General features: G+C 54.7%; 7 protein-coding genes across 7 annotated transcripts; 6 read left to right on the forward strand and 1 right to left on the reverse strand.

Annotated features, from left to right (window-relative positions):
• Window positions 1–1997: 1997 nt before the first annotated feature.
• On the forward strand, window positions 1998–3713 carry LTHEOB_717 (GPI transamidase component pig; the record flags this gene model as incomplete). Its single annotated transcript, XM_035516506.1, has 1 exon — window positions 1998–3713. The coding sequence occupies one exon, from the start codon at window positions 1998–2000 to the stop codon at window positions 3711–3713; it is 1716 nt and encodes a 571-aa protein (XP_035369476.1).
• Window positions 3714–4191: 478 nt separating this feature from the next.
• LTHEOB_718 (Beta-lactamase) lies at window positions 4192–5593 on the forward strand (the record flags this gene model as incomplete). Its single annotated transcript, XM_035516517.1, has 3 exons — window positions 4192–4719; window positions 4780–5071; window positions 5151–5593. The coding sequence occupies 3 exons, from the start codon at window positions 4192–4194 to the stop codon at window positions 5591–5593; spliced, it is 1263 nt and encodes a 420-aa protein (XP_035369477.1).
• Window positions 5594–8489: 2896 nt separating this feature from the next.
• Window positions 8490–10417, forward strand: LTHEOB_719 (Major intrinsic protein; the record flags this gene model as incomplete). The annotated part of the gene is made up of 5 exons (XM_035516528.1): window positions 8490–8793; window positions 8891–9726; window positions 9794–9943; window positions 10004–10225; window positions 10283–10417. 5 exons carry the CDS (start codon window positions 8490–8492, stop codon window positions 10415–10417), a joined length of 1647 nt encoding a protein of 548 aa, XP_035369478.1.
• Window positions 10418–10530: 113 nt separating this feature from the next.
• Window positions 10531–11468, reverse strand: LTHEOB_720 (Conserved mitochondrial protein; the record flags this gene model as incomplete). The annotated part of the gene is made up of 2 exons (XM_035516540.1): window positions 10531–10993; window positions 11080–11468. The coding sequence occupies 2 exons, from the start codon at window positions 11466–11468 to the stop codon at window positions 10531–10533; spliced, it is 852 nt and encodes a 283-aa protein (XP_035369479.1).
• Window positions 11469–11928: 460 nt separating this feature from the next.
• Window positions 11929–14373, forward strand: LTHEOB_721 (Zn 2cys6 transcription factor; the record flags this gene model as incomplete). Its single annotated transcript, XM_035516551.1, has 6 exons — window positions 11929–12113; window positions 12163–12666; window positions 12720–13247; window positions 13300–13518; window positions 13569–13633; window positions 13682–14373. 6 exons carry the CDS (start codon window positions 11929–11931, stop codon window positions 14371–14373), a joined length of 2193 nt encoding a protein of 730 aa, XP_035369480.1.
• Window positions 14374–16710: 2337 nt separating this feature from the next.
• LTHEOB_722 (Mg2+ transporter zinc transport protein) lies at window positions 16711–18585 on the forward strand (the record flags this gene model as incomplete). The annotated part of the gene is made up of 8 exons (XM_035516562.1): window positions 16711–16770; window positions 16825–16929; window positions 16981–17002; window positions 17070–17093; window positions 17153–17272; window positions 17323–17362; window positions 17420–17530; window positions 17628–18585. 8 exons carry the CDS (start codon window positions 16711–16713, stop codon window positions 18583–18585), a joined length of 1440 nt encoding a protein of 479 aa, XP_035369481.1.
• Window positions 18586–19390: 805 nt separating this feature from the next.
• On the forward strand, window positions 19391–24617 carry LTHEOB_723 (uncharacterized protein; the record flags this gene model as incomplete). Its single annotated transcript, XM_035516573.1, has 8 exons — window positions 19391–19777; window positions 20189–20350; window positions 20401–20800; window positions 21245–21293; window positions 21347–22927; window positions 23001–23725; window positions 23774–24409; window positions 24580–24617. The coding sequence occupies 8 exons, from the start codon at window positions 19391–19393 to the stop codon at window positions 24615–24617; spliced, it is 3978 nt and encodes a 1325-aa protein (XP_035369482.1).
• Between the last annotated feature and the right edge of the window lie 119 nt (window positions 24618–24736).

Consider the following 24736-nt stretch of genomic DNA (forward strand, 5'->3'; position numbering starts at 1 on the left):
ACCGTTTTACACGCTTCTAGGGCCAATCCTAGGAGGCTTAGAACATGCTGGTCGAGGTGCAAAACGTGATGGTACCGTATTGAGAGCGAAAGGGGGTCAGATACAGGGTCGATATGTGCTTACGGGCCGAGATCCGGTACCGCTAAGTCGATCAAAAGGGACGAAATTTTCGGGAGCAGCCGGCTGGCCGTTAAGAAGCGTGATATCCACATGGGGTGAGAGTCGCCCTTGTGTGATGCCGTGTCCTCATCGTCCGCGGCACGGGAGCGACTCCCATTGGACACTGAGCAATTGGATCGGGGTTTGCTTCCCCAGATGCAAGGACAGTAGCCGATCCTTGGTCAAAACACCCGGTGAGGTCTGCCACGGCGTTACAGTTACGGCAGGTTTCTCCCCCCCATCTTACGCAGAGCCGCACAAGTGGCGCTAGCCGACTCGCTTCTGGAGGATCGAATTTAACGAGTCAACGACGGCGCGTAAGCTGGAGTGTTTAACTGCAGCAGGGGATCCTTGGCCGTGGTGGGAGCATGACCCGGTGGGCATCGGTTCTGCGTGTTGGTCATCCGATGATACTAGTCAAGATTTTTGATTACTCACGCAAGACTGGGCCCATGGACATGAAGCATGTAAAACAGGTGGAGCTTTTTCCAGGGCTCGACTCGCATCCGGACCAAGGACCGGCATCGCTCTGACCAGCAGATACTAAGCAGCAAGGCCGTGACCTAGGAGGCTTGGCGCTAATGTTTTATTGCCATTAGTTGAGTTTAGGCGCGTGGAAGAACTTCTGTTAAACTCGTCGACGTCCACTAGAATAGACAAGTCGTGGGCCTATTGGGCGGCCCAGGGTGGCATGGATGTCTTTGCTGCAGGGCAATAAATGCAGGGGGTCGTTCGTACCCAGCGTTGCGGAGCAGCTAGTGGAATGTACACGTACCCTAGCTCGGGCACAAAGGTGGTGAAGATGGGCATTCTTTCAACAAATGCGCGTCCCCAGAGTGTAATGATGAGAGCAGAAGACGAGCGGGTGCGACGCTAGGGGCGTGCTGATGTTCCGGCGGGTGTAATTGGGCCTCGTCGAGGCCAGTTCAAGGGTCCAGAGAAAGATCGTGATCTAGACCCTAGATCGGCCATTATCGCGATCACAAACGCACCACAACCCGATGACTCGCATGCTCGAGGCGCTGACTCTCATGTGCGGCATTCAGTAAGGTGTCTGCAGGCTCAGGGCGTGCGTGGGCCTTGGCTAGGGTTGCAGCGACGACTCGACGTAAATATGACCCACGATGGATCAACATGCACCGTTGGAACCGGCCAACGCGCAGGCGCAGGCGCAGAGCACGAGGGGATGACGGCGAGGCAACGTAAATGGCAAAAAGCGGATGGAACGACGAGGGTGGCGAGGCGAAGGCAAACCTCGCCCGCACCAGACGGCTGTTTAAGGTTGGGCGATCTATGGCGCACGTGGGATTAACGGGATGCAGGAAGCAGCAGCAGATCTCCCGATAGGATCACCGCAAGGAAACCTCAGAAGCACGCGGGACGGGATGCAATTGCAGTCGCTGGCCGCGGCTAGGTGACAGGGCGAGGACGCATGCAGACCAACGCACACCGAGGGATACAGCAGCCCTCCGCTCCTGCCCTTCCAGCTGCGCAAGGAGGGCAACCAGCAATTTAGAGTTTGCTATCGGAAGGACCATGTTGTGTCACCAGGGCGTCCTCAGCGGCCGATGAGGTCCATGTGATACATCGCTCGTCCGGCCGGCGTTCTCAGCCGGGAAATCCATCATCCCTACCGCGACGAACGCCATGTTAGGCGGCCATGGCATTTGCGAAAAGTCGTAGCCGGGCGGCCGGCCTTGGTGCCCGCCTCCGCGGCAAATGCCGACCGCCGCAGCTGTCCCGTCTTGGCGCCGCCTCAGCCGGAGCCGTCGCCGAGCCCTAGTCCAGCTCCAGCTCCAGCTCTCCAGACGCGTGTCCGCATCACCACGCGACGCGACATGGCCGACCCAGCCCCCAGTCCTGAGAAGGACGCTCCGCCGCCTGTCGACGCCGTCCCCATCATTACCCCACCGCCGCCCGAGTCCCCGCAGAGCATCACTACCCGCCGCCTGGTCATCCTGTCCTTCTGGGCTGTCGCTGTCCTGCTCGGCCTGCCGCTATGGTTCAAGACAACTACCATCTACCGCGCCCACCTGCCTCTGCAGCAGATGCTCGACTGGGCTGACGGAAAGGTGCGCTTCCTCTCTCCCTCACAGTGCCTGTGTTTGCTGACGCTCTCCGAGACCTGTCGCCCCGTCTTCCCGCTGCGCATTGCCATTGACGCCCCCATCCTGCCCGAGCAAGACGCCCACCACCTTCTGCGAACTACCCAGCATGCCCTCGATGACCTCAATGACTTCTCCGCCCATCATCTTCGGCTCGTTCTCGCCGAACCTCAGCAGGAACAGTCGCAGCCATCTAATACCGACATTGCATTGACCTTGAACCTGATCCCCTCCCCCAATGGGCCCACCCCGAGAGCCGAGCTGCGATCCTACGAGCCTATTCTAGACGTCTATTATACCCAGAACCAGATCCCCTCGCCTTCCTCGACCTCGTCTCCCCTGGCCACGTTTCTTGCCAATGAGCTACAATCCATATTTTCTGAAGAGCAGGCTGCTCTGGCCTACCTGCTCTCCGGCACCGGCATGGGAAACATGGCCAGGATGAAGACGCTGAGCCCTGAGACGACCGCTGCCCTGGAGAGACAGAAAACGCGTTCCTTCAAGTACGCCCCGACCTACCACCTGACCTTCTCGCTCTTCACCCCGGGCTCTGCTCCTTCGGATTGGGAGATTGAGGCTGCGCTGGACGAGTACATTGCTCCATTGCTACACTCGCTGTCGTCCATCAGCAACTTCACTATTGATACCCAGGTCCAGCTCTATGCAAAATTTGCTCCCTCGATTCGTGAGCCTGAATTCGACAGCGAGAAAAATGCGTGGACGCTGCACAAGGAAGATCTCACTGGCTTCATCAACGCCGCCGAATGGCCCCTCAGCCCGTCGATAGGTACCGGCCCCACGGTCAACTTTGTTCTCTACGTTCCCGCCGAGAACCAGAGCCCGATGGTGGTCAAGGAGAATGGCGGAAACAGCTGGTTGGTGCCGCAATGGGGTGGTGTGCTTATTCTGAATCCTTCCAACCCCCCGGCGAAGACAGCATCCAATCCGGCGGCTTTGAACAAGGAAGCTCTCCGCCCCGCCATGCTCACCTTCTCCAACCAGCTCCTCTCTCTGCTCGGCGTGCCCCAAACGCCCGACTCGTTGCCCTTGCGCATTACCACTCTCACTCGGATTCGTGCGGCCTCGCTCCTCTTTTCCGCTTCGTCCACGCTAGGGTCGTTGGCGCGACTGAGCTTGGCCTTGCCATCCATTGCCATACCTGACAACGTGGCCATCTCCGTTGAACAAACTATCGCTCACCTCCACGCTGCATGCGATGATCTCCGCGAGGGCAAATTCCGCAGCGCGTTGGAACATGCCCGCGTGGCAGAGGCTGGGGCTGAAAAAGCATTCTTCGAGAGATCCATGGTCGGCCAAGTCTATTTCCCCGACGAACACAAGGTCGCAGTCTACCTTCCTCTGTTGGGCCCAGTTGCTGTCCCGTTGATCATGGCCGCTTTGAAGGAGCTGAAGAAGCTGTCGGCCAGGCGGAAGAACGGAAGTTCATGAATAATGGTCAATCGCAGATTCCTTGGAATTGAATGCTCCGAGGCCTAGCAGGAAAGCTTAAACCGAGGATATATGACATCCCGGCTTATCGCACCCCGCATGTAGACGATTCATGCAATGAGAAGGCGCGGAATGTGACGATGTGAAACGAGCGGATCCGCTTCAGCCTCCACGTCGACTGACGATTCATTCTGCGAAACCGATTCCGGTACGCCGAGCATGGATCAGCCTGGTCCGGCAAGGGGGGAGGCTGGTTGACAGGGAATCGGTCTCAGGCCCAGCCCTAGTGCTGGGACCCTCCAGACCCCGCGTGCTGAATTGCGGGGTGCACGAGGCGGGGTAAACAACAAGCTCAGCTCTGTTCAACCTGCCACCAATGTACATAAAACTCAGTCTTTCAAGTTCATGAGATACCCAATCCACCGGTAACCTCGTTCTACCATTCCAATTTCAGCGATTCTCGTGCTCTGCAGCAAACATGTCCGTCACCGCCGAGGCGCAAGCCACCATTAAATCCACCATCGATGCCGTAACGTCCAAGAGCTCTATCCCGGGCATAGTCTTCGTCGCCGTCGACAAGAATGGCGACGTCGTCGCTTCGCATTGCTCTGGGAAGACGGGCGCAACAACCTCCTCTACGCCCATGTCGCTGGACACGGTCTTCTGGATCGCTAGCTGTACAAAGATCATCACAGGCATCGCATGCATGCAATTGGTGGAACAGGGCAAGCTCAACCTCGAGGACTCGGCCGCTCTGTATAAGATCCTCCCGGAGCTGAAAGACAAGCAAGTCCTCCAAGACGACGGCGTCACCCTCGTGCCCAAGAAGAAGGAAATCACCTTGCGCATGCTGCTCGACCACACGGCCGGCTTCGGTTACACGTTCTTCAACCCTAAGCTCAGGGACTGGGGCCGGCCGTTGGGTTTCGACGAGTTCTCGGGCGATGCGAGAGACGTCTTAGATGCGCCGCTGGTCAACCAGCCCGGCGAGAAGTTCGAATACGGCGTAAGGACCCGGCGATACACACATACCTGCGCATCAAATGCTAACTTCGTGTGCTTTCAGACAAACATCGACTGGGCGGGTCTCGCGGTCGAGCGCGTCTCCGGCCTCGGCCTGAACGACTACTTCCACAAGCACATCTTCGAGCCGCTCGGCATCAAGAACGTCAGCATGTTCCCGACCGCCGAGATGCTGAAGAACCTCGCGTACTTCCACTTCAAGCACCACGATAGCTCCGTCACCGAGCAGGACCACGTGCTGCGCCGCAGCCTGATGGCCAGGACGCCTGAGGAGCAGGCGCGCATCTTCAATTCCGGCGGCGCTGGCATCTTCGCTAGGCCGGTTGAGTACTGCCGTACGTATATGTCCTTTTCCTCGCAGGGCCGCCATCTTCTCTGTAGTCAAATAACTGACAGGTTTGTTCAAATGCGCAGAGATCCTCGCCACCCTCCTCAACAACGGCACCTCGCCCAAAACCGGCGCCACCATCCTCTCCCCGCGCACTGTCGACGCCATGTTCACCAACAGCCTCCCCGATTCCTGGCCCGACTTCGCCCGCGCCGGCATCCCCGACGCCAAGCCACACCAGACAAACCCCATCCCCGAGCTGTACCAGCAGCCGGGCAACCCGCCGCAAGGCTGGGGACTGACGTTCCTGCTGACGAACCTGGACGGCAAGGGCGCCGAGTCAGGCATGTGGAGGGGCAGGAATACCGGGCATTGGGCTGGCATTGCGAATCTGTTTTACTGGGTTGATAGGGAGAAGGGGCTCGCCGGCATGATTGCGAGTCAGATCATGCCGTTTTGTGATTTGGATGTTATTATGCCGTGGGTGTTGTGTGAGAAGGCGGTGTATGAGGGGCTGGGGAAGGCGTAGGAGGAGGGTGCGTTTGGTTGGGACGGATGTCGTTATACCTCTAAGAGATCTCTGGCTATAGCTGTTTTTGCTACGGACGTATTCAATGAATCTTACTACCCCTATGGCTTTCTTTTCTTTCTTTACACCCACTCTCTTTTTCCCCCGCCGCTCTCGTTCCTCAACCGACATCCCTTCCAAACGTATGGCTGAATCTACAGTCCGATGCCCACTATAACTTGCACCGCCCATATTGTCCTGCATATGTGTCTCCTGACATTGCGCACACAACTTCCAAATTCCGCCAAAAACTCCCTGCTTCTCCGCGCGCGCGCGTTTTATCTGCACTTCCTCTCATCCCTCCCTCCCCCACTCCTTCACGTTACACAACCGACAAGGCTGCGGAGATTGCTCCGCTAACTGGGTACCAAAGGGCGTCAGACATAAATCAAACAGAAAAAAAAAGTTAATTGCACGCCAGCTGCGCCTCCCGTGCGTCCGCACCGGTGCGCGTGTTCGTTTCACAACCAAGCAAGACAGACGCTTGCATTTCATGTATGTACGTAGTAGGTATGCTGGCGTTTTCGGATGACACCGGCTGCGCATGCAAAAAGCATGCACGCACTTAGCCACCACACACCCAGACTTTTCACACCCCCCATCCATTCGCTAGCTGGCGGGTGGGACGATCGACGGCGATCTATTAGCATCTGTCATTCGATCGTGTTTAATGTGGCGTGGTTCATTCGTCGCCCTGCTTCAACTACCTCACGGCAATGTTATTATTTTCTCCCGGAAAAATCATGAAAGGACCGCTTCAATGGAGAACGCCTTCACGAACGGAGAAAAGTTTCCGGTCGCGGTCGCTACGGTGGCAAATGTTGTCGTTGGTTGAGGCATTTTGGTTTTTGGGTAGTGGTAGTCGGGTTAGGTAGGTGAGACGTTCCCCCATCTTTGGTTTCGCCTTGGCTCTTTTGGGGATTCCCGGTTCTTTCTCCTGCTTGATGTTTCAATAGTGGTGGTGCAGAGAAAGAGAAGTTACCTCAGTCTAACTTAATGAAGGAAGCCGTTCAGGCACCTTTTTTCTTTCAGCGTTTCACTCACACAGGCTGAATCATGCAGGAAACTGTGCTGCTTTGGGTTGACCGGAAAAAAAAATGGCAAGCTACTGCCATGAGCTGTCGCTGATGCTTCTCTTGTGCTCTAACTAGCACGTCGATGTAGGGTGTGAATGTGTTTTAAATTTCTGGTTTTTGTGGACATTGTCGAAAGGTGGGTGTGAGTCGTTTCTCAGATACGCGATTGCCGCTTTTGCTGGTTGGATGGTGATGGTGGTGGTTTCTTGGTTGTGACCCACTCTTTATACTAGGTAACCCTCGTCAACCGTCGTTATCCGTGCGGCGCCTAGAGGTTAGAGTTCAAATCGCAGCGAACCTTACCCGTGATTCATGAAGAGGCAAGATTGGGGGCATCGGAAGAGGGAGGACGTATCTTTTTCTTGAATGGTGGGGGTTTGACTGTATGATTGATGGGGAAGTGCCAATGTTGCGGGATGGTACGTATGGGCAGGTGCGCAACGTGCGCGTCTTTGCGCGGCGTTTATGGTGGAGATGCCATGCCCGTGCGGAAGTGCTCCAAGCCTTCGAGGGGTTCTTCGGACCGCGCCGGATGTGGAAGTTTGAGGCTATTTGACAGCTACTCGTTGATTTATGCAGATTTAGGGATCTTTGAGAACATCGTCTTGCCATATTAGTTAAGATAGTCATGAACGTGGGGGCAATCCACGGCATGTATCTCTATCCTAGGTTAGCGTCGACCGTGGTATCGTATGATTGTTCTACACTTGCCCGTGCTTCTCCCATCTGTCTATCCGAAACCATCTCCGATAGATGGAGTGTACTCTTTCTACTGCTACTAAGGAGACTGAGAGCTCCATTAGGTCTCGAGCTGCGCTGCTACACCGCCGGATGATCACCCCCTTTTCGCTGTTGTACGTCTTGAAACTCGTTCGCTGGTCATGCCTTGGGCATACGTTTATGAAGAGATCGTTTCTTCACATCCGGACCTCTCCTACTGGTCTCTTAGTCTTCACTTGTGTTGACCATATGGGAGGAGTACGAAAGAAAGGATACTCTTGGTGTTATAGACTGGAGGGTCTGGTGGAGATTTGTTGCAGGAGCTTGTAGGATTTTCCCGAAGCGTTTCTTGTGGAGCTCTGTCATTATTAAATCATGACCCAATGAGTCGAGAGATGTTTCTGTGGAGTTCGAAAGCTGTAGTAGATATCCTCAGTTCGAAAAGAAGTCACCAGCGTAGCTCTTTTTCTCCGGGTAATCTCATCGCGCTTTTCTGCCTGCAATGAAAGAAGGACATTAGCATAGGACTCGACACCAAGGGCAATGGAAGAATTGGCAGTACCCAAAGCTCTCATCTTTCGCCGAGATTCGGTCTTGGATGCCTGGTAAGGAGGTATGGCCGGCACGGCGTGCTCGGAGATGGAGCGGAGAAGGCTTGGACAATGTTATACGTCATCTTAGCCGAAGCTGCGGGGGATGCCTCATCGGGGGCAGATGTAGACGCCGAAAGTGCGTCATCTGCTCGCGCCAGGGACCACAACAACCTCGTTAATTATTACGACGGGACACACAGAAAACACCGAGGCTCCTTCAGCTGGCTCCGGGAAAGGGCGAAAAGGAAGAGGACACTGCGGAGCTAGAATTGGATCCCAAAGCCTCTACGGATCTCTCCATCGGCCATTTTTATTTCTTCTCCCATCGCGCCATAAAGTATCCTGAAGAGCCGCATTATACCTGCATAGACCTACAGCAGGGCTGGAGACAACCTCTTTTTTCAGATTCCTTCTTTTCTTGTCTCTCCTCATCTTCGTTTTCTTAACCGTCCAGGCGCATCCCCCACCATGGCGCTCCCACAGCGCGCCCTCAGAATAGCCCGCAGCGGCCTCCCAGCGCTCCAATGCGCCGCCTCGCGCACCGCACTATGCGCATCACGACCACTCGCAGCACCTCTCCCAGTTACCATCCGCTACGTCCGCAGCGAGCGCCGCGGTTTCAAGAAAGATGCCAGCCCCTCAGCAGCCGCCAAAGCGCCGCCCAAGAACCGAGGCGCATCGAAGCTGTACGCCAGCGCCGACGACGCCATCGCCGACCTGAAAAGCGGCTCGACCGTCCTCAGCGCCGGCTTTGGCGTGTGCGGCATCGCACGTTAGTGGCACCTTTTCTTCCTCTCCCCTCTCGCGCACCCTTTCCCCCCCAAACCACATCCAAACCCCCCAGACTAACCCCCCGGGGCCCTCCACAGAAACCCTCATCGAAGCCATCGCCCGCCGCGGCGCCTCCTCCCTCCACTCCCTCACCGCCGTCTCCAACAACGCCGGCGCCGGGCAATACGGCCTCGCCCTGCTCGCCCAATCCGGCCAGGTCACGCGGCTGATCCTCTCCTACCTCGGCGCAAACAAGCACCTCGAGAAAGAATACCTGGCGGGCCGCATCGCCGTCGAGCTGACGCCGCAGGGCACGATCGCGGAGCGGCTGCGCGCGGCCGGCGCCGGCATCCCGGCCTTCTACACGGCGACGGGCGTCAACACGCTCGTGCAGACGGGCGGGATACCGGTCAGGTTAGGAGGCGAGGGCGGCAAGGAGGTGCTGGAGCACGGGAGGAAGAAGGAGACGAGGACGTTTGGCGGGAGGGAGTACGTGATGGAGGAGGCGCTGAGGGGGGATGTCGCGATCCTGCGCGCGTGGCGTGTGGATGAGGCGGGGAACTGCCAGTTCAGGTACACGACGAAGACGTTTGCGCCGCTGATGGCGAAGGCGGCGGATGTGGCGATCGTTGAGGCGGAGGAGATTGTGCCGGTTGGCGCGATCGAGCCGGATAATGTGCATTTGCCGGGTATCTTTGTTGATCGGATTGTGCCGGCGACGGCGGAGAAGAGTGTTGAGGTGCGGAAGGTGAGGGAGGTGGGGAAGGAGCAGAAGCTCGATCCAAAGAGGGAGCGCATCGCGCGCAGGACGGCGAAGGAGCTGAAGGAGGGGTACTATGTCAATCTCGGCGTGGGCATTCCGACGCTTGCGCCGAGCTTTTTGGATCCCGAGGTCAAGGTGTGGATCCAGAGCGAGAACGGGCTGCTGGGAATGGTATGGACGACTTCTCCCCTCTCCTCCTGAGATTCTTATTCACGAGCTGGATGCTGATTCGAACAAGGGACCGTATCCGACGGAGGATGAAGTCGACCCCGACCTCATCAATGCCGGAAAGGAGACCGTCACGCTCGTGCCCGGTGCTTCGACGTTTGACAGCGCTGAATCTTTCGGCATGATCCGCGGTGGCCATGTTGATGTTTCCGTCCTCGGTGTAAGTTTTCATATCAGTCCTGTTCAAGTTTGATTGTCAAGCTAACGCACGTTGATATAGGCTCTCCAAGTCAGCGCGTCTGGAGACCTCGCCAACTACATGATTCCTGGCAAGACGTTCAAGGGCATGGGAGGCGCTATCGACCTCGTGTCGAATCCCGACATCACCAAGATCATCGTCGCAACAGAGCATGTTGCCAAGGACGGGTCTTCGAAGATCGTGCAGGAGTGCAAGCTCCCGTTAACTGGTGCGAAGGTGGTCAGCACGATCATAACGGACATGGTGAGCCTCCTTAACAAGCTTGGTTTACTGAGGCTTTTGAGTACTGACATTGATTAGTGCGTGTTCCAAGTCGATAGAGCGAATGGTGGGTTGACACTCACCGAAGTTGCTCCCGGTGTTTCTGTCGAAGAGGTCCAGAGCAAGACGGATGCGAAGTTTAAGGTGGCAGAGGATCTGAAGACCATGGAGTAAATAGAGGTGTTAATACTTTCTGTGCATAAGCCAGCGTTTTCTTTTCTGAATATATCCAATTTTTTATTTTTTACATTATGAAAAGTCTTCTCTCTCCAATCTCCACCACGTATTTACAACTTCGCACGCAGACCCGGCGCGTACGTCGTCCCCTCACCAGCCCCAATCTCCCTCACGATCTCATCCACCGTCTGCAGTATCCAAAAGTTGCCTTCCTCGCTGGCCAGCCAGCGCGCGCCGGGGATGTCGGCCTCGACATTCGTCTTGATTCCTTCCTCGTCAAAGGCCTTGCGCAGGCCGAAAACGTGCGACAGTACCTGCGGACCGACGCCGGTCTGGGCGCGCAGGCACGAGATGCCGACCAGCGACGTCAAGGTGCGGCCGACGCGCGGCGTGGCCTTCTCGGGCGGGTCGGTGAAGAGGGCCGAGTAGTGGCTGTTGATGATGTGCACGGGCAGGTCCGGGTGCGAGTCGGCCAGCTTGGCCAGCAGCTTCTCGTCGAACGGCCGGTAGATGTCGGACCACAGGCCAAAGCCGCGCGTGCGCATGGATTCGAGGTTCTGGGTGGTGGGTGTTCTGCAACGCCGGCCGGCTGTTAGTTCCGAGTTGTCTCGTGTTTGTGTTGCGCGGAGTAGTAGGCGCGGGATGGAGTGCTAACTGACCTGGTGGGTGTTGTTGACAGGCTGCGGACGACGTTCTCGGGTAGGCTGCCCCGGAAGGCGCCCAGGCAGTTGATTGTGCGCGGGATGCCGTTGAAGCCGATGCACTTGAGGCCGACTTCGCGCATCAGCTCGGCCGTGTCGACGGCGGCCTTCTGGTCTTTGGAGGCGGTGGCGATGTCGAAGAGCTCCTTCATCGAGGCGGGCGAGTTCATGGTCATCGAAGTGGCCGTGGCGATGGTGAGCCAGCACGGTGTCGCGACATTCTTCGCGGCCGAGTCTTTCGCGATGCGTTCGAACAGCGAGCGGATGCCCTTCGGGGCGGGCGCAGGGCCTGGGCGGGCGAAGCCGGCGTTGATGAGGGCCTTCAGCGGCTCGGACAGCTTCGACATGGCGCCAATGGGTGGAGTTGAGGTGTGAGAGACGGATGCTGCTCGGCGGCGGCGGCTAAGTGTTGATGCAGCTCACATGCAGGTTGGAGCTCTGGCGACTCGGGTTTAAAAGTAGCTCCGGTGGGACGAGCGGCGTCGCGGGGGCCGCACGACCGAGGAAAACAGCTCATAAACCGAGCATGCCGAGCGCGTGCTGACTAGAGGGGACGGCGATGGATTCCGCTCGCAGCGGAGAGGGTCTTGGTGGTGGTGATGGAAATGCGGGGAGGATTGGGCGCGAGTAAGCGGCGGAGACACAGAGGAAGCTTGGGTGCTTGGCCACAGCCGGCCCAGCCCGCGCCGAACCCGTCCACTTCTCCGCCGCGCAATCATCATCACAGCATGCGCGCCTAAAGCATTCCGTCGCCGAGACGAGACGGCTGTCGCTCCCGGACGCCCTGCGCCTGCGCTCCTGCCCGCCATGGACGATCCAACGCGCGAGAGCAGCGCAAAGAGCAACAAGCAGGCCGCCTGCATCGCCTGCCGCCGCACCAAGACGAAATGCCTCCGAGATCCCGGCGCCACTGTATGCAAAAAGTGCCGTCAAAAGGGTTCCGATTGCGTCATTCCCTCACACCATGTCGGTCGTCAGAAGGGCACCAAGAAGTATGTCTCCACTTTGCCCCAGGCTGGCCTCCCCTCTGACCCTAGACAGCAAACGCACAGGCTTGGCGAAAGCCATATACCAGGTCGAGCAGGCAGTCCAGCAGCTGCAGTCTGGACGCACCGACCCCAAGACCAACGACGCAGCTCTACACCTCGAGCACCTGCTGAACGCTGTTCGCCACCTGCCGCAAGGAGACCGCGCCTCCAAAGATGGGGGGGACGCAAGCCTTGACGACTATGCTCAATCCGCTGGCCTCCACAACGACGACTACTCCCCTTCGAATCCTTCTAGCCCTGACTCTTCGACCCCAGTCACTGCTGTTGCCGACTATCCCTTGAATGATGCTGAGAATCCACTCCAGCTTTTGGCTCACGCTTCAGACCTCTCCAGGCTGCGGCTCAATTCCGGCCCTTATCAAGATGTTGATCAAAGCAGCGAGTCTGTCCTGGCTTTCTTTAGTCCTCTACGCCCCAAGCTAGATGTTAGCCCTGATATGGACCCCATTGAACTCGGGCTCGTCACCCAAGCTGAAGCTGATGAATTGTTTCAGTAGTATGCATCCCTTTCCATGCGGTATGCCGATTGTATACTGACCTCAAGCAAAGCTTCTTCGAGCACCTGACGCACACGAGATGGGGCATGGATAGATTCGTGCACTCTCTGTCCTTTGTCCGCGGGCGCTCATCCTTTCTGCTAACCTCAATCCTGGCCGCTTCTGCTCTGTTCATCCCTACTGCTGAAGCTCTCTCAAAAAGGCTTTCTGCTCACAGCAGGAAACTTGCCCACACCGCCATGATAGAGCGCTACAGATCCGTCGAGGTCGTACTGGCTTTTATGGTCAATGTCCCCTGGCTGTCGTTTGGAGATCATTGGGCAGACGACGAAACTTGCTCTTATCTTTCCGCCGCCCTAACCGTCGCCATGGACCTTGCGTTGCACAAAATCATCACCCCTTCCCCTAATAACGTACCCGATGCTAGCATGCAGGGCTACACTGGATCTGACACTATCGACGCCAAAAAGGCCCTTTACTTGGATGGCTTTGAGAATGTCGATCCGTCCTCCATGTTGGGAAGACGCTTGCTCAGAAGGAGGGAAAGGACTTGGCTCTCGCTCTTCGTGCTTGATCGAGGGTAATTACATCTTGCCGGTTTGGTCGATTTAGTGCTGACAGTCTTCGCACAGCGTCTGTCTTGCCAGGGGACGTGTGCCGGTGGTGCCGAAAACATCGCTGGTTGACAGATGCGATGCATGGCACATCTCGGACATTGCCGACATTTGGGACAGCTCCATCGTCTCTGTTGCCGTAATGCGAAGAGACCTGGATGTTCTGATCAAAAACATTCGGGATTGCTGCGATCTCTTTGTGCCAGACGTTGCATCGCCTTCCGATTCTGTTCAGCGGTAAGTTCCGCCGTGGGTCCTACGCGAGAGCACTGCTTACAGTGCCACAGCATCAAGACGATGATTGATAGCTTCTTCGAGCAATGGCATCGGATCTGGGCCTACGCTCAGCAACGTACGTCTCCAGCAATCCCGGCCAAATTTAATGAGCTGACGATGTTAGCGGGATATCGCCTCCCACCATACGTTCAGATTCTCGTCAGCCACACGAGGCTGTCACTCTACAGTAGCGTTGTCAACCACCCCACTGCTCCAGCTGAAGTCAGGAGGTTCTTCCGAGCAGCCGGTCTGTCCTCCGCGCTACATGTCATGCGTGCTGCCTTGCACGGCGAGAAGGAGTTAGCGTCGATGCCGAACAATACAGCTATCATGGTTGCCTTTGCCGCCTGTTTCACCCTACGCCTCCACAGCCTCGGAGCAGGCTTCAGCGCAAGTCTAGCTCCCAGCGTTCGCCACCTCATCGAAGAGACTGCTGGCGCACTGGAGCGTATTGGGACCACACCGCGTCACAGAGAGGGTGTCTCTGCAATACTCGGGAGATACCTGAGGGCCATGCTTGGGCGCAGCATTTCTGCAATGCCCGCACAAAAACACAACCACCGCCAGTCTATCCCTGAGGCTGTACCCCCAGTCTCAACCGATGCTATTCCTGGGGCACAGTTCCCTGCGGTTACGTCTTGGGCGGGGGAGACTACAGTCACGCCGCAACCGCTCCTTTTCTCGACGATGTCTGACATTGAGATCGACCAGGCTATCCAGAACGACCAGAACGCGTTGCAACCCTTTGATCTCAACCTCCCTATGGCTTATGCCAACAACCTGGACTGGATGGACTGGTTAGACTGGGCCGGGTGATGTTATTCGGAGGGGCCTTGGGATCGAGCAGAAATTGCGCAACAATGCACACACGCCGTCTCAATAGTTGCAGCGATCCGTCTCGGCCCCGCAGTGACACGTACCGGGCCTTCTCGTCATAGTGTCATGGTAGAGGGCTTACGTCAGTAGCCGAAGTGGCTATCTGGCATGCTAATGGTTGCGCAAACACGGCCTCCACTGCGCGCCTTGAACTTCGAGATGATTCTGCGCACAAGACTGGTCATACGCTCCGTTCCCGTTCCGGAACCCGCCTTCGCTACCCAAACACAATCAACCAAAACAACGAGAAGGCGGGATGGTACTCACGGATCCGGTAGCGGCTGGAGTTCTGGAATTTCCGTGGCGGCGACTACGGCGATTCGGTCGGCGGGTGCACGGTTACCGACGGGCCTTCCGCAACACAGCACAGGGGGATTCCGGAGCCGGGTGCTATGGCAAAGTTGCTTTTTCACGGAAATACGCAATTCTGACCTATCATGTCCCCGAGTATTCTCAAACCCCCTGCAATCAGGGTCCACAGTTTTTTACGCTAGCTTCCCGCTGCGAGGGGTGACACCACATCCTACCAGCCTCTGGCATGATTGTCGTACTTAGTCACCTTCACAGAAAAACTAGGATCGCCGTGGCGCCGAGGGAATGGCAGCTGCGACACAGAACCAATGGAAGACATTCCTTCAAGCTGATGGCAGTCCATTTTTGAGTAGGATTACGCCGGGGTGTGAATTTCTAGATGCAGATCAACGAGATCAGGGGCGATGACGGGTCCAACGTTCCTTTACCGGGGAATTTATCCGTTTAGGAGCGGGGCTTACGCTTGTACCCCCACCTGAGGCTGTAAGGTTTGTTTCCAGACGGCGGTGGAGTTGGTTCTGCGTGTTCTAACCTCAGGCGTAACCCCCGGCGCGTGAAGTTGCCCGTGGCTTCTCGTATTTACGAGTAGTTCCAACCTTGAGACGAATACCATCTCTACTTGGCATGTGAGGCTCCTCGGAGTCCGGTAATAACGAACGGTGTGTAGTTACCGCTACGGGAAGCCAGGATCCGGTCAAACGCTCTAAGTGTCCCAACGCGTCAGCCTGGGCGCCATTCACCTGACGGACATTTTAGATTTCGAGTCCAAATTGATCGGTCTCTAACAAACTTTCCGCATCCTGCGGAGTCACAAGGTCCTCATTGCATGAACAGGGAAACCCCCAAATCTACGTAGCCGCGATCCGGGTATCGTGCGCTTTTCTTGGTGATCGTCGGGAGGAGCCGAGCTTGTCTACTGGTGGGCTGGACCGGAATGGCCGCGCCGCCGTCAATCAGGATTTTCGGTCCCTCGACACTAGCCAAACTATCCGGCGCTGTACCAAAAAACTTACGCGGACACAATTACTCTTTACGTACCATCTACACGTGAACGGTCTCGCTACCAGCCATTTATGTGAGACAACGACTGTTACCTTGGCCCAAACGTCAAAGTTTATCAAAACAATAATAGGGAGTGCGAGCATCAAAGGTCAACGCCAAACCTTTCCATTCACTTCTGGCGACGGGAACAGTGCGGGATGATATCCGTCAGGATAAACCCGACCAATGGATAGGCTTAGCGCATATTTCAAATGCCTGCCGCGAACCATTGATCGGCCGGCTGCTGCGGCCAACCTTCCATGGCCGCTATTCTAACGCCTTCGCGCCTCTTCCCCGCTGCTGCCCCCCGACGGCATCTCCACACTGACCGGAGAAGGGCCTACTTTCCCCTCGCCACACCGCCACCATGCGCCCCACCTGCCCTCAGATTAGGAGAGGCTAAGGTCGGAACAGACGAGCCGCTTTCCTCATCGTCCCTGGCGCCCGCTACCATCTCACACCAAGTCCAGGCACTTGGACGCCTATGAGGTCCGCAAGGAACGCCGACTGTGGCTCTGCGCAATGTTCCGGGCGCACAGAACGCTGCCAGCTCCGTCGATGCTCTGGATCTACGCAGGGCTGGCGGCTCGCGTCGCCGATGTGCTCGATGGTGGAGAGCGGCTCATGTTCAGGGCGGGCTGGTACCTCTCATTATCACGATGGGATATATGGCCCCCGGTTTTGTCTGCAATTTTCGTTTCTTGGAAGCATCGTGCCCGTCTTCTTTCTTCTGAGGTTCTGGCTTTCAGCCCTGCAAACAGGGTGCCTGGCCTTTATCTCGCTGTGTTTTCCCCGGTCCTTGTCTATCTTTTGGATCCCTGCTCAGTGTATTGCTAGACGTACCTGCGTCTTCGCTTTACTACTGCCAGCTTTCCAATCATTTCTGTGAATCTTTCTTCACTTCCGTTGTAGCCGAGCATCATCATGACAGAAGGCTATACGATTCATCTGGAAAAGGATGCCAGCTTCCTGAGAGAGATTTGGGTATGTCACGACCAAAGTACCTTTTCGAGTCAATGACTCACGCCCTTTGCTCAGGCATGGTTCGTCATCGGCCTCATAACCATTACGCTACGTTATGTTGTTCGCATCAGGACCGTGGGCTTGCGCGGCCTCGTTGGAGATGATTACATCACGATTCTTGTAAGTTGACGCCGGTCACGTCTTGGTTATATGCGGCTAATGCTCCGTTAGACATTGGGTTTCTACACAATGGGTGAGTTTCTCGAGACAACTGTGGGATAAGCCTTCGTCGGGGATCCACGTTGCTAATAACTGGACAGACGCTGTACTCGTCGATATAGTCTGTAAGTGACGCATTTCAAGGAACCCAGTTCTTGAAGGCATATCTGACCAAGTACTACAGACCACACGGGCGCAAACGCGGGTCTCACTCAAGCCATCGTGGACGAGCTTACGGAAGCACAAATCAAACAACTCGAATACGGCTCAGCATGCCAAACGGCTGCTTGGTATAGCTACACTGGTAAGCGGTTCTTCGCCCTCGCAAGGAACAGCGCTGACGCATCGCCACAGCTCTTATCTGGGCTATGAAGTTCACCATGCTCTTCTTCTAGTAAGTGGCCCCGTCGCTGCTGGCTGTCTTCGTGACAAATACTCACAGTAGTTGCAGCAAGCGCCTGACATTCGGCACTATGCAAAACCGCATGATCAAGTACCTCTTCTGGCTCTGCGGCGCCTCCTACTTGGCCGTCTTGTCGACCATCACCTTTGGCTGCTTCCCGTAAGTCCCATCCTCCCCCCACCCCCCTTATTCCCCGCCCACCACTTTAGCACAAAAAAAAAAAGGGCCCACCACAACTAACCCGCCCCTCCCACAGCTTCCAAGACAACTACCGCATCTCGCCCGTCCTGCCCCCGGCCAAATGCACCTTCAAAACCCAAAACCTCCTCGTCACCGTCACGCTCAACGTCATCACCGACGCCGCCATCCTGATCATCCCCATCCCCATGCTGTGGCGTCTGAAAGTCGCCACGGCCCGCAAGCTCGCCATCGCGGCGCTGCTGTCGTCGGGCATCTTCGTCATCGGCGCCGCCATCACGCGCGCCGCCCTCACCCTCGGCGAGGCCCCCTCGGCCCTCAACATCAACCGCTGGGGCGTCCGCGAGACCATCGTCGGCATCGTCACCGTCCAGCTGCCCGTGCTGCGCCCGCTGTTCGGCCGCGCCTTTTGGCGGCCCGGCTCGTACATGGGGAGTGCGGGCGGCGCGACGGGTGGGGAGAATACGACTGATGCAAGGACGGGGCATGGCGGGAGTAAGATGCATCATTCGAGGATTGGTGGTGGTGCCGGCGGTGGCGTGAAGAAGGGGTACGGTAACGGTGGCGGCGATGATGGTGCGATTGAGTTGCACAGCAATGCGAGCGATGTCGATGTCGAGCGCGCGAGCACGTGCAGCAAGGATCCGGCGTCGAGTATTACGATGGTCGAGTTGCTGGAGAGCGATCGGTATAAGCGTGAAGGCGGCGGTAAGCGTGGCAGCGGCGGCCAGCCGCAGGTTGGTTTGCAGCTGCAGCAGAGCCAGCAACAGCGTGAGTACAGGGTCAGTCGTGGTGCGAGCGTGTCGAGCGCGGATGGCAGCGAGGAGGGCTTCGCGAACCGCGGGCACGGGAGGCAAACGAGCCTAAGCCAGAATCGCGTGTTCGTCGAGACGACGTATGAGATTAGGACGGAGGAGAGGAGGGCCGGGCACGTTAGTCCTGGTGGCGATGGCGCGGCGGCGGGGGATTCAGGGTTCGATACGACGGTTACGGCGTTGAGGGGGTGGAGGAGGTGAGGGGTGGTTGGTGAGTGTGTGTGTGTGTGAAAAAAATATGGTTGGTTGGTTGGCTGTGAGTCTCGTTTTGATACGATGACTCCGTTTCCCCTTTGTGGTGATACCCTCTTACTTTTTTCTTCTCTTCTTTTTCTTTGTCTCTTGTCTTTCTTTTCACTTACTTTTCTCTTTTTGATGTATAATTAATGAGATAATTGTATTAATCTTAACGTATCTTTAACGTATAAAACTTCTTCCAACGTTGCATTGGGTGCGAGTGGCAGATGTGATAATTTTGACCTCTTCGCTGTCAAATTCTCTGAGATTTCTGGTAGGTCTGCTGGGGATTAGTCTACAGACCCCTCTCGCAGCCGATGGCTAGCGCGAAGAATAGTAGGGCTCTAGAATATAACGTAACTATACCCTAGCTCTACCTTAGAGAAATAACATATGTGGGTAGCTAAAGCTATCGTCCGGACGTGTATGTAGAGTTTTTAATTTGACATTCTCGTCCGGACGATAGCTTTAACATGAGCAAAAAAATAAATCCACGCTAGCCATCGACTGCGAGAGGGGGCCGTACTTTTTTGTGGGGAGCTTTCCTGATGGCAAAGATCTGCGGCTCTTGCTTACACATGCATATGTTCGACGTGTCACCAGCCTGCTTTATAATCCTAGCAATAGCATTGACATATGATTCGACGAAACCCAAGGCTGCCATGCAGTAATTGGGGGCTGTGCATGTTCCCGTCGTTTCTCAGCCCCGCCCTCGCGCCCATTTCAAAAACTTCCCATTCAGACTTGCAGAGCCTCGACGCACTACAACATGTCTTTTGGCTTCGGAGTTGGCGACTTCCTCGCCGCCGGTGAACGCTGTTTGAAACTACACCATGCTGTGTGCGAGGTGTCTCAAGATGCACCCGTGGAGTTACGCGGAATCCGAGACGAGCTGAGAGCCTTGTTGAATACCATATGGCTCCTCAACAACGACATCCAAGATTATGGTCCAGATCAGGAGAGAAATCTTAATGTTGTAGTTGATATCATGAGAAAAGTCAATGACACCCTCCTTGAGGTCCAAAGTCTCGCAGAAAAACATGGGTTACTACATGTTCCAGAAAAGGGAGGTGCCAGCAGACAGAGCCTCAAGGTCCAGTGGGGCAGTTTTATGCTTTCGAAGGAGTGGAGTACTGTTAATGAGCTGAGAGCAAAGGTATGAGTCGTATTCTGTGCTCAAATATCATACCTACTCACAAGATATCCACTGCGCCCAGCTGTTGAGCTGCAACAGATCTCTCAGCTCGCTGTTGCAGGTTCTGAGCAGATATTCCTGGTGGAAAATTGAGGCTCCAAAGCCAAAAGACGAAAGTACATCCCCAGAAAGGCTTCACCAGGAATCACAAAGGACTCAAACGGAGAGCAAAAATGCCATGGCACCTGGCTTCAGCACGAAGTCCGTTGAAGCATTGACCAAAGCCTTTATTGAAAATGCTCAATCTGGAGGACTGCCCTGGGATTCTATTGAAGTGGAGGACTGGCTTAAAGCTGCGAGGTGGTGGTTGCTCAAGGCAAGCAGCGAAAACATCCTTCTATTCTCACGCAGCAGCTAACTCGTTTAGCTTAGGCACAATCACAGCTATACCATGCCGAGCACCTTGAAACCACTCAATACAATCAGAGTCTTGTTGACCTTTTGAAATCCTCATGGATACTCACAGACGTCATCCCAACACCGCCGGGTTTCACGTCGGATCCTCAATATCAGATCTTCAAACGGCTGATGCAGGTAATATACCATTTTCACTTGTATTGTGCACTGTAGCTGACTCTTATCAGGCACTAGGGGCGGAGCACGACAAGCTTGCAGACATAGCCTTATCTGAGCCTAGTTTGGAGCAATTGTTGGCAACTGATTTGAGCATCTGGTGCTCTCCAACAGCTGTCGAGGAGCACATGCAAAGGCTTCAGAGATGGCTCTCCGCGCCAGATCCCTCCACGAATTACAGACGAGCTCTACAGCAACGACAAGATGGTACGGCTCTTTGGTTCTTCGAAAGCGACGAGTTCTCTCAATGGACATCCACCACGGACTCCAGACTCTGGCTCAGTGGTATTCCTGGCTGTGGCAAGACTGTTCTCAGCTCAGCCATCATCGAGAAATTGGAAATGGACTCCTCCCACACCGTCCTCTATTTCTTTTTCGATTTTTCCGATGCGGAGAAACGATCCTTGGAGGGTATGCTACGCTCTCTGATCAATCAATTGTATAAGATCCGCGAGAGCACTCGGGTCCACTTGGACTTGTTGTTCTCAATGTGTCAAGAAGACCCCAGAGAACAGCCCAGCATTGAAGCTCTGTGTGATACCCTCACACATATGATTCGGCACACGGACGAGGTTTACATCATTATTGATGCTCTTGACGAATGCGAAACCGAAACAAATGCCGGGCACAGGGACATACTTTCCTGGGTAAAGGGGTTGAATTTGGCTCTGGAAAGTAGTCGCATTCTTGTCACAAGCCGCAACCAGGAGAGTCCAGGAGCAGCTTTGGAGGGTTGGATACATGCGGAGCACAGTCTTCACAAAACGCATGAATTCGTAGCAGCCGACATACGGAAATATATTCATGCGAGACTAAGAGATGACAACAGTTTTGTCCAGTGGCGATTCATGCCAGATATCCGGGAGCATATTGAGACAGTCTTGACAAGAAAGGCTGATGGACTGTGAGTAAATCCCAGTTTCTCGATTGGATGAGATAGGTGCTGATTAGCTCTAGATTTCGCTGGGCAAGTCTACAGCTGGATGCTCTGGGCAAGATCAATGAGTATGGCGCTCTACAGGAAGCACTGGAATCCCTGCCGCCAACATTGGACGAGACATACCAACGAATTCTTGAGGAAATCCAACCTAATTATAGGCGTCGCACCCTCACACTATTACAATGGCTGGTATTCTCGGCGCGTCCCCTGACAGTTCCAGAGCTTGCCGAGGCCTTAGCCTTGGAAACTGAAGATGAACCAAGACGATATCCATCAGATCAGACATTATCTCTGAGCCAGATCCAAAAATACTGCTCCCCCCTCATCGAGATTGGCCCATCTGACACAATCCGGCTTGCACATTTTACCGTCAAAGAGTATCTGACCTCAGACCGGCTTGACAACGAAATCCAGCCACACTTTACGGAACGGGTTGCTAGGGCACAGATTGCAAAATCTTGCTTGGGATACTTGATCCAACTGGATAAAGATGATATTCCACAGAGCCTCCGTGAGAACTTTCCTCTGGCGAGCTATGCGTCAAGATACTGGATGAGCCATGCTTCTGCCGCCGAGGAGTGGGACGTTGAAGTGAGCGGATTTTGCGGGGAACTCCTACTCAAGCCCAAGGCGTTCAAGAATGCCTACCGGCTCTACAGCCTGGATCGGCCTTGGAGGAATACACATACGACACCGATACTCGAAGAGGACACACCGACGCCGCTGTATTATGCCTCGTTGATAGGCCTATCACGGACGACAAGTCTTCTCTTGAAAGCTGGAGAAGATGTTAATCTTCTCGGTGGAGTGTACGGTACTCCCTTGCATGCCGCCTCCCGAAATGGACATGCCGGCGTCGCTGAGGCGCTTATTGCAGCTGGTGCAGACGTGAACGCCACAAACACGACCAATTTTACCCCTCTGCAGTATGCTATAATGAGACAACGTATGGATACTGTCAAGCTGCTTATTCGGTCTGGTGCAAATACCAACAGACTTGCAAATGAGCTGTCTACGAAGTCCTCGAAGACAGTCGCGAGGAAAAAAGAGGACTTACGCAACGAAACAGAATCTCATTTTACTTTCACCGACGCGAGCACATTTCCAGAATCCGAAATTGAATCAATGAGATCAGGCCAGGCGGAAGATGCTCAAGAATTCCACTTACGAGCTACTGCATCAGCTGTACGTCGTGTTCAGACACTAAGGCACGGACTCGGGACTCTCAGCGAAACAAATATCACTAGCGAACGTACAGATTACGGAACAGAGCTAGGTCCAGGAGAATCCTCGACAGATGCAACAAGCTTGTATACTTCAGCAGGAAATGGTCTCGCGGTACTTGGTTCTGACGAGGACGACAAGACGTACTACTCAGGAGGCTCCGGTGTCTCGAATTCCAAAATCAATGAGTTCATCGTTGAATTTGCCGACGAATTGTTGGACAAAGTGCGACCTGAAAACCCGGACCAGCGCTCCAGGGACAGAGTTAAAAAGGTACTTCCTGATCTTTTGAAGGCCTTTGCGCTCAAACTGGGTCAAAATTCCGAGGAGAAGATGCATCGTGATATCATTCTGTTCACACACAAGTACAGAGGGTAAGAGTGTCCATTTTTCATAGGTTTGGCTTATTTTTATCTGAACGTGGAGCTAAAATATTCAAATCTCAAGGAAAATCGCTGCTCATTTTGAGGAATCTTTCGGCGCTCAAGAAGATCAAGTTCAAGACGGTCAAAAACGAGCTTCGGAAGCTATACCAACACAGCTACGAGAAGAGAGAACCAGTAATTGGCTTGAGACCCTGGCTGATACCGATCAATACGATCCTCTGATCCCTTCGGGTATCGAAGACGGTGAGGGTCACGGTCTCAAAACGGACATCTATAACGAGACTTTCCTGAATGAACACAGCGATAGCGATAACGACGAGGACACGGTTCCAAACCATAACGTTTACCGCGACTTCGTTATCAGCACGGCAGCATATCAATGGCTTCTTGCGGAATTGAACAAAGAGATCCTATTGGAATCAGAGGGATGTGGGACAATGGAGTCTATCAGACACACGATCATTTCCTCTCTACGTCTTTCACGGATAATCAGCGCAAACAGACCTGTTGAAACCCGCCAGCTGACATTCGAAATCGCATGGGACCTGAGCACTTATCTAGAGGAGCAGCGGTTTCTTGAACCCCCCAAGAGGGCGACCACAGTCAATAAGCTTATGGATCCCTCGAGGGCGATCGAGAAAGCCATTACCGTTACAGGCTCAGCAAAAGATGCCCAAGTTTTGACAACCGAGCAATATTTGAAACAAACTTGGCCCACCACTGGAGAATGGATCTTGAAGGTTGTCATGGATGCTGTGGCCTTGGGGCATGGCCAAAGAGTTTCATGTAAGTCTTGTTTTGCTTATTGTTTCGTGTACTGATCTGCTTCAATAGACACAACGCCCGATAACACAAGACTTACTGCGTGGATGGACGCCAGAAAGTTCTTTGTGCAAACCTGCGGCACTGGACCGTCTCTGGCTGAGGTTGGACAACAAATTGCTTGGCTCAGCACTGCTCTTCGCCCTTCACCCTACCGCTATGGCATCGCATCATGTACACCATTTGTCCAAAATTTCCATCTCGACCCTATTCAAGCGAATAATGTCCTCAGCTTTTGCTGCAGTATTGACTTCAGCACCTCAAATCTACTCCAAGCGCCTATGCCCGCGAAAGGACAATGCTGGCACAATCTGTTCCGCAATCCAGTGCTGGTAGAAGGGTTTCCTATTCCCCGAAGGTCGTCCTCCGACACCGGACTCGAGATACCCTTGAATGTCATGGCGGCGCTGGCCGACACGGATTACGTTACGGAATTCAACGGAAAACCTTTCATCAAGGGATTCTCAACCATGTTGGTGCCAACCATGATGGCAAGTGATATCTTGGTCTGGCATCTGCTCTACGCAAAGGATCGAGAGCGAATCTCTTATTGGGATGTGACGGTACCCCACCTGGCTGTTGGAAAGGCTGCATTGGAATCGAAAAGACATGTTGTCGGATGGTGCTCTGAAGCAAAGCTGTTGGCTGGTAAGCCTTATTGCATGTTCTTTGCGTGGATAAATACTAAGAGAGATATTTACAGGAACAAGACATGCGAATTATTCTCTGAAGGCAGCCGACCTTCCAAGACCCAGTCGAGACTGCTTACTAGACAGAGCCACCATATCTGGTGGATATAAAGTAACCGCAGCATTCAGCTTTGCACTTGGTCAAGCTCACAAACCTGTTCGAGTAGAGCTTTCTGGTTACTTGGACCAACTCGCTTGGGCTCATGAGACTTTTGTAGTCTTCTGGGACGAGAACGAAAAAAGAGGTTGGTTTGTTAATGGAACAACTGCGCTTTTGCACATCGTA

Source organism: Lasiodiplodia theobromae (genome assembly GCF_012971845.1).
Source record: "Lasiodiplodia theobromae strain AM2As chromosome Unknown scaffold_2, whole genome shotgun sequence".
NCBI lineage: Eukaryota > Fungi > Ascomycota > Dothideomycetes > Botryosphaeriales > Botryosphaeriaceae > Lasiodiplodia > Lasiodiplodia theobromae.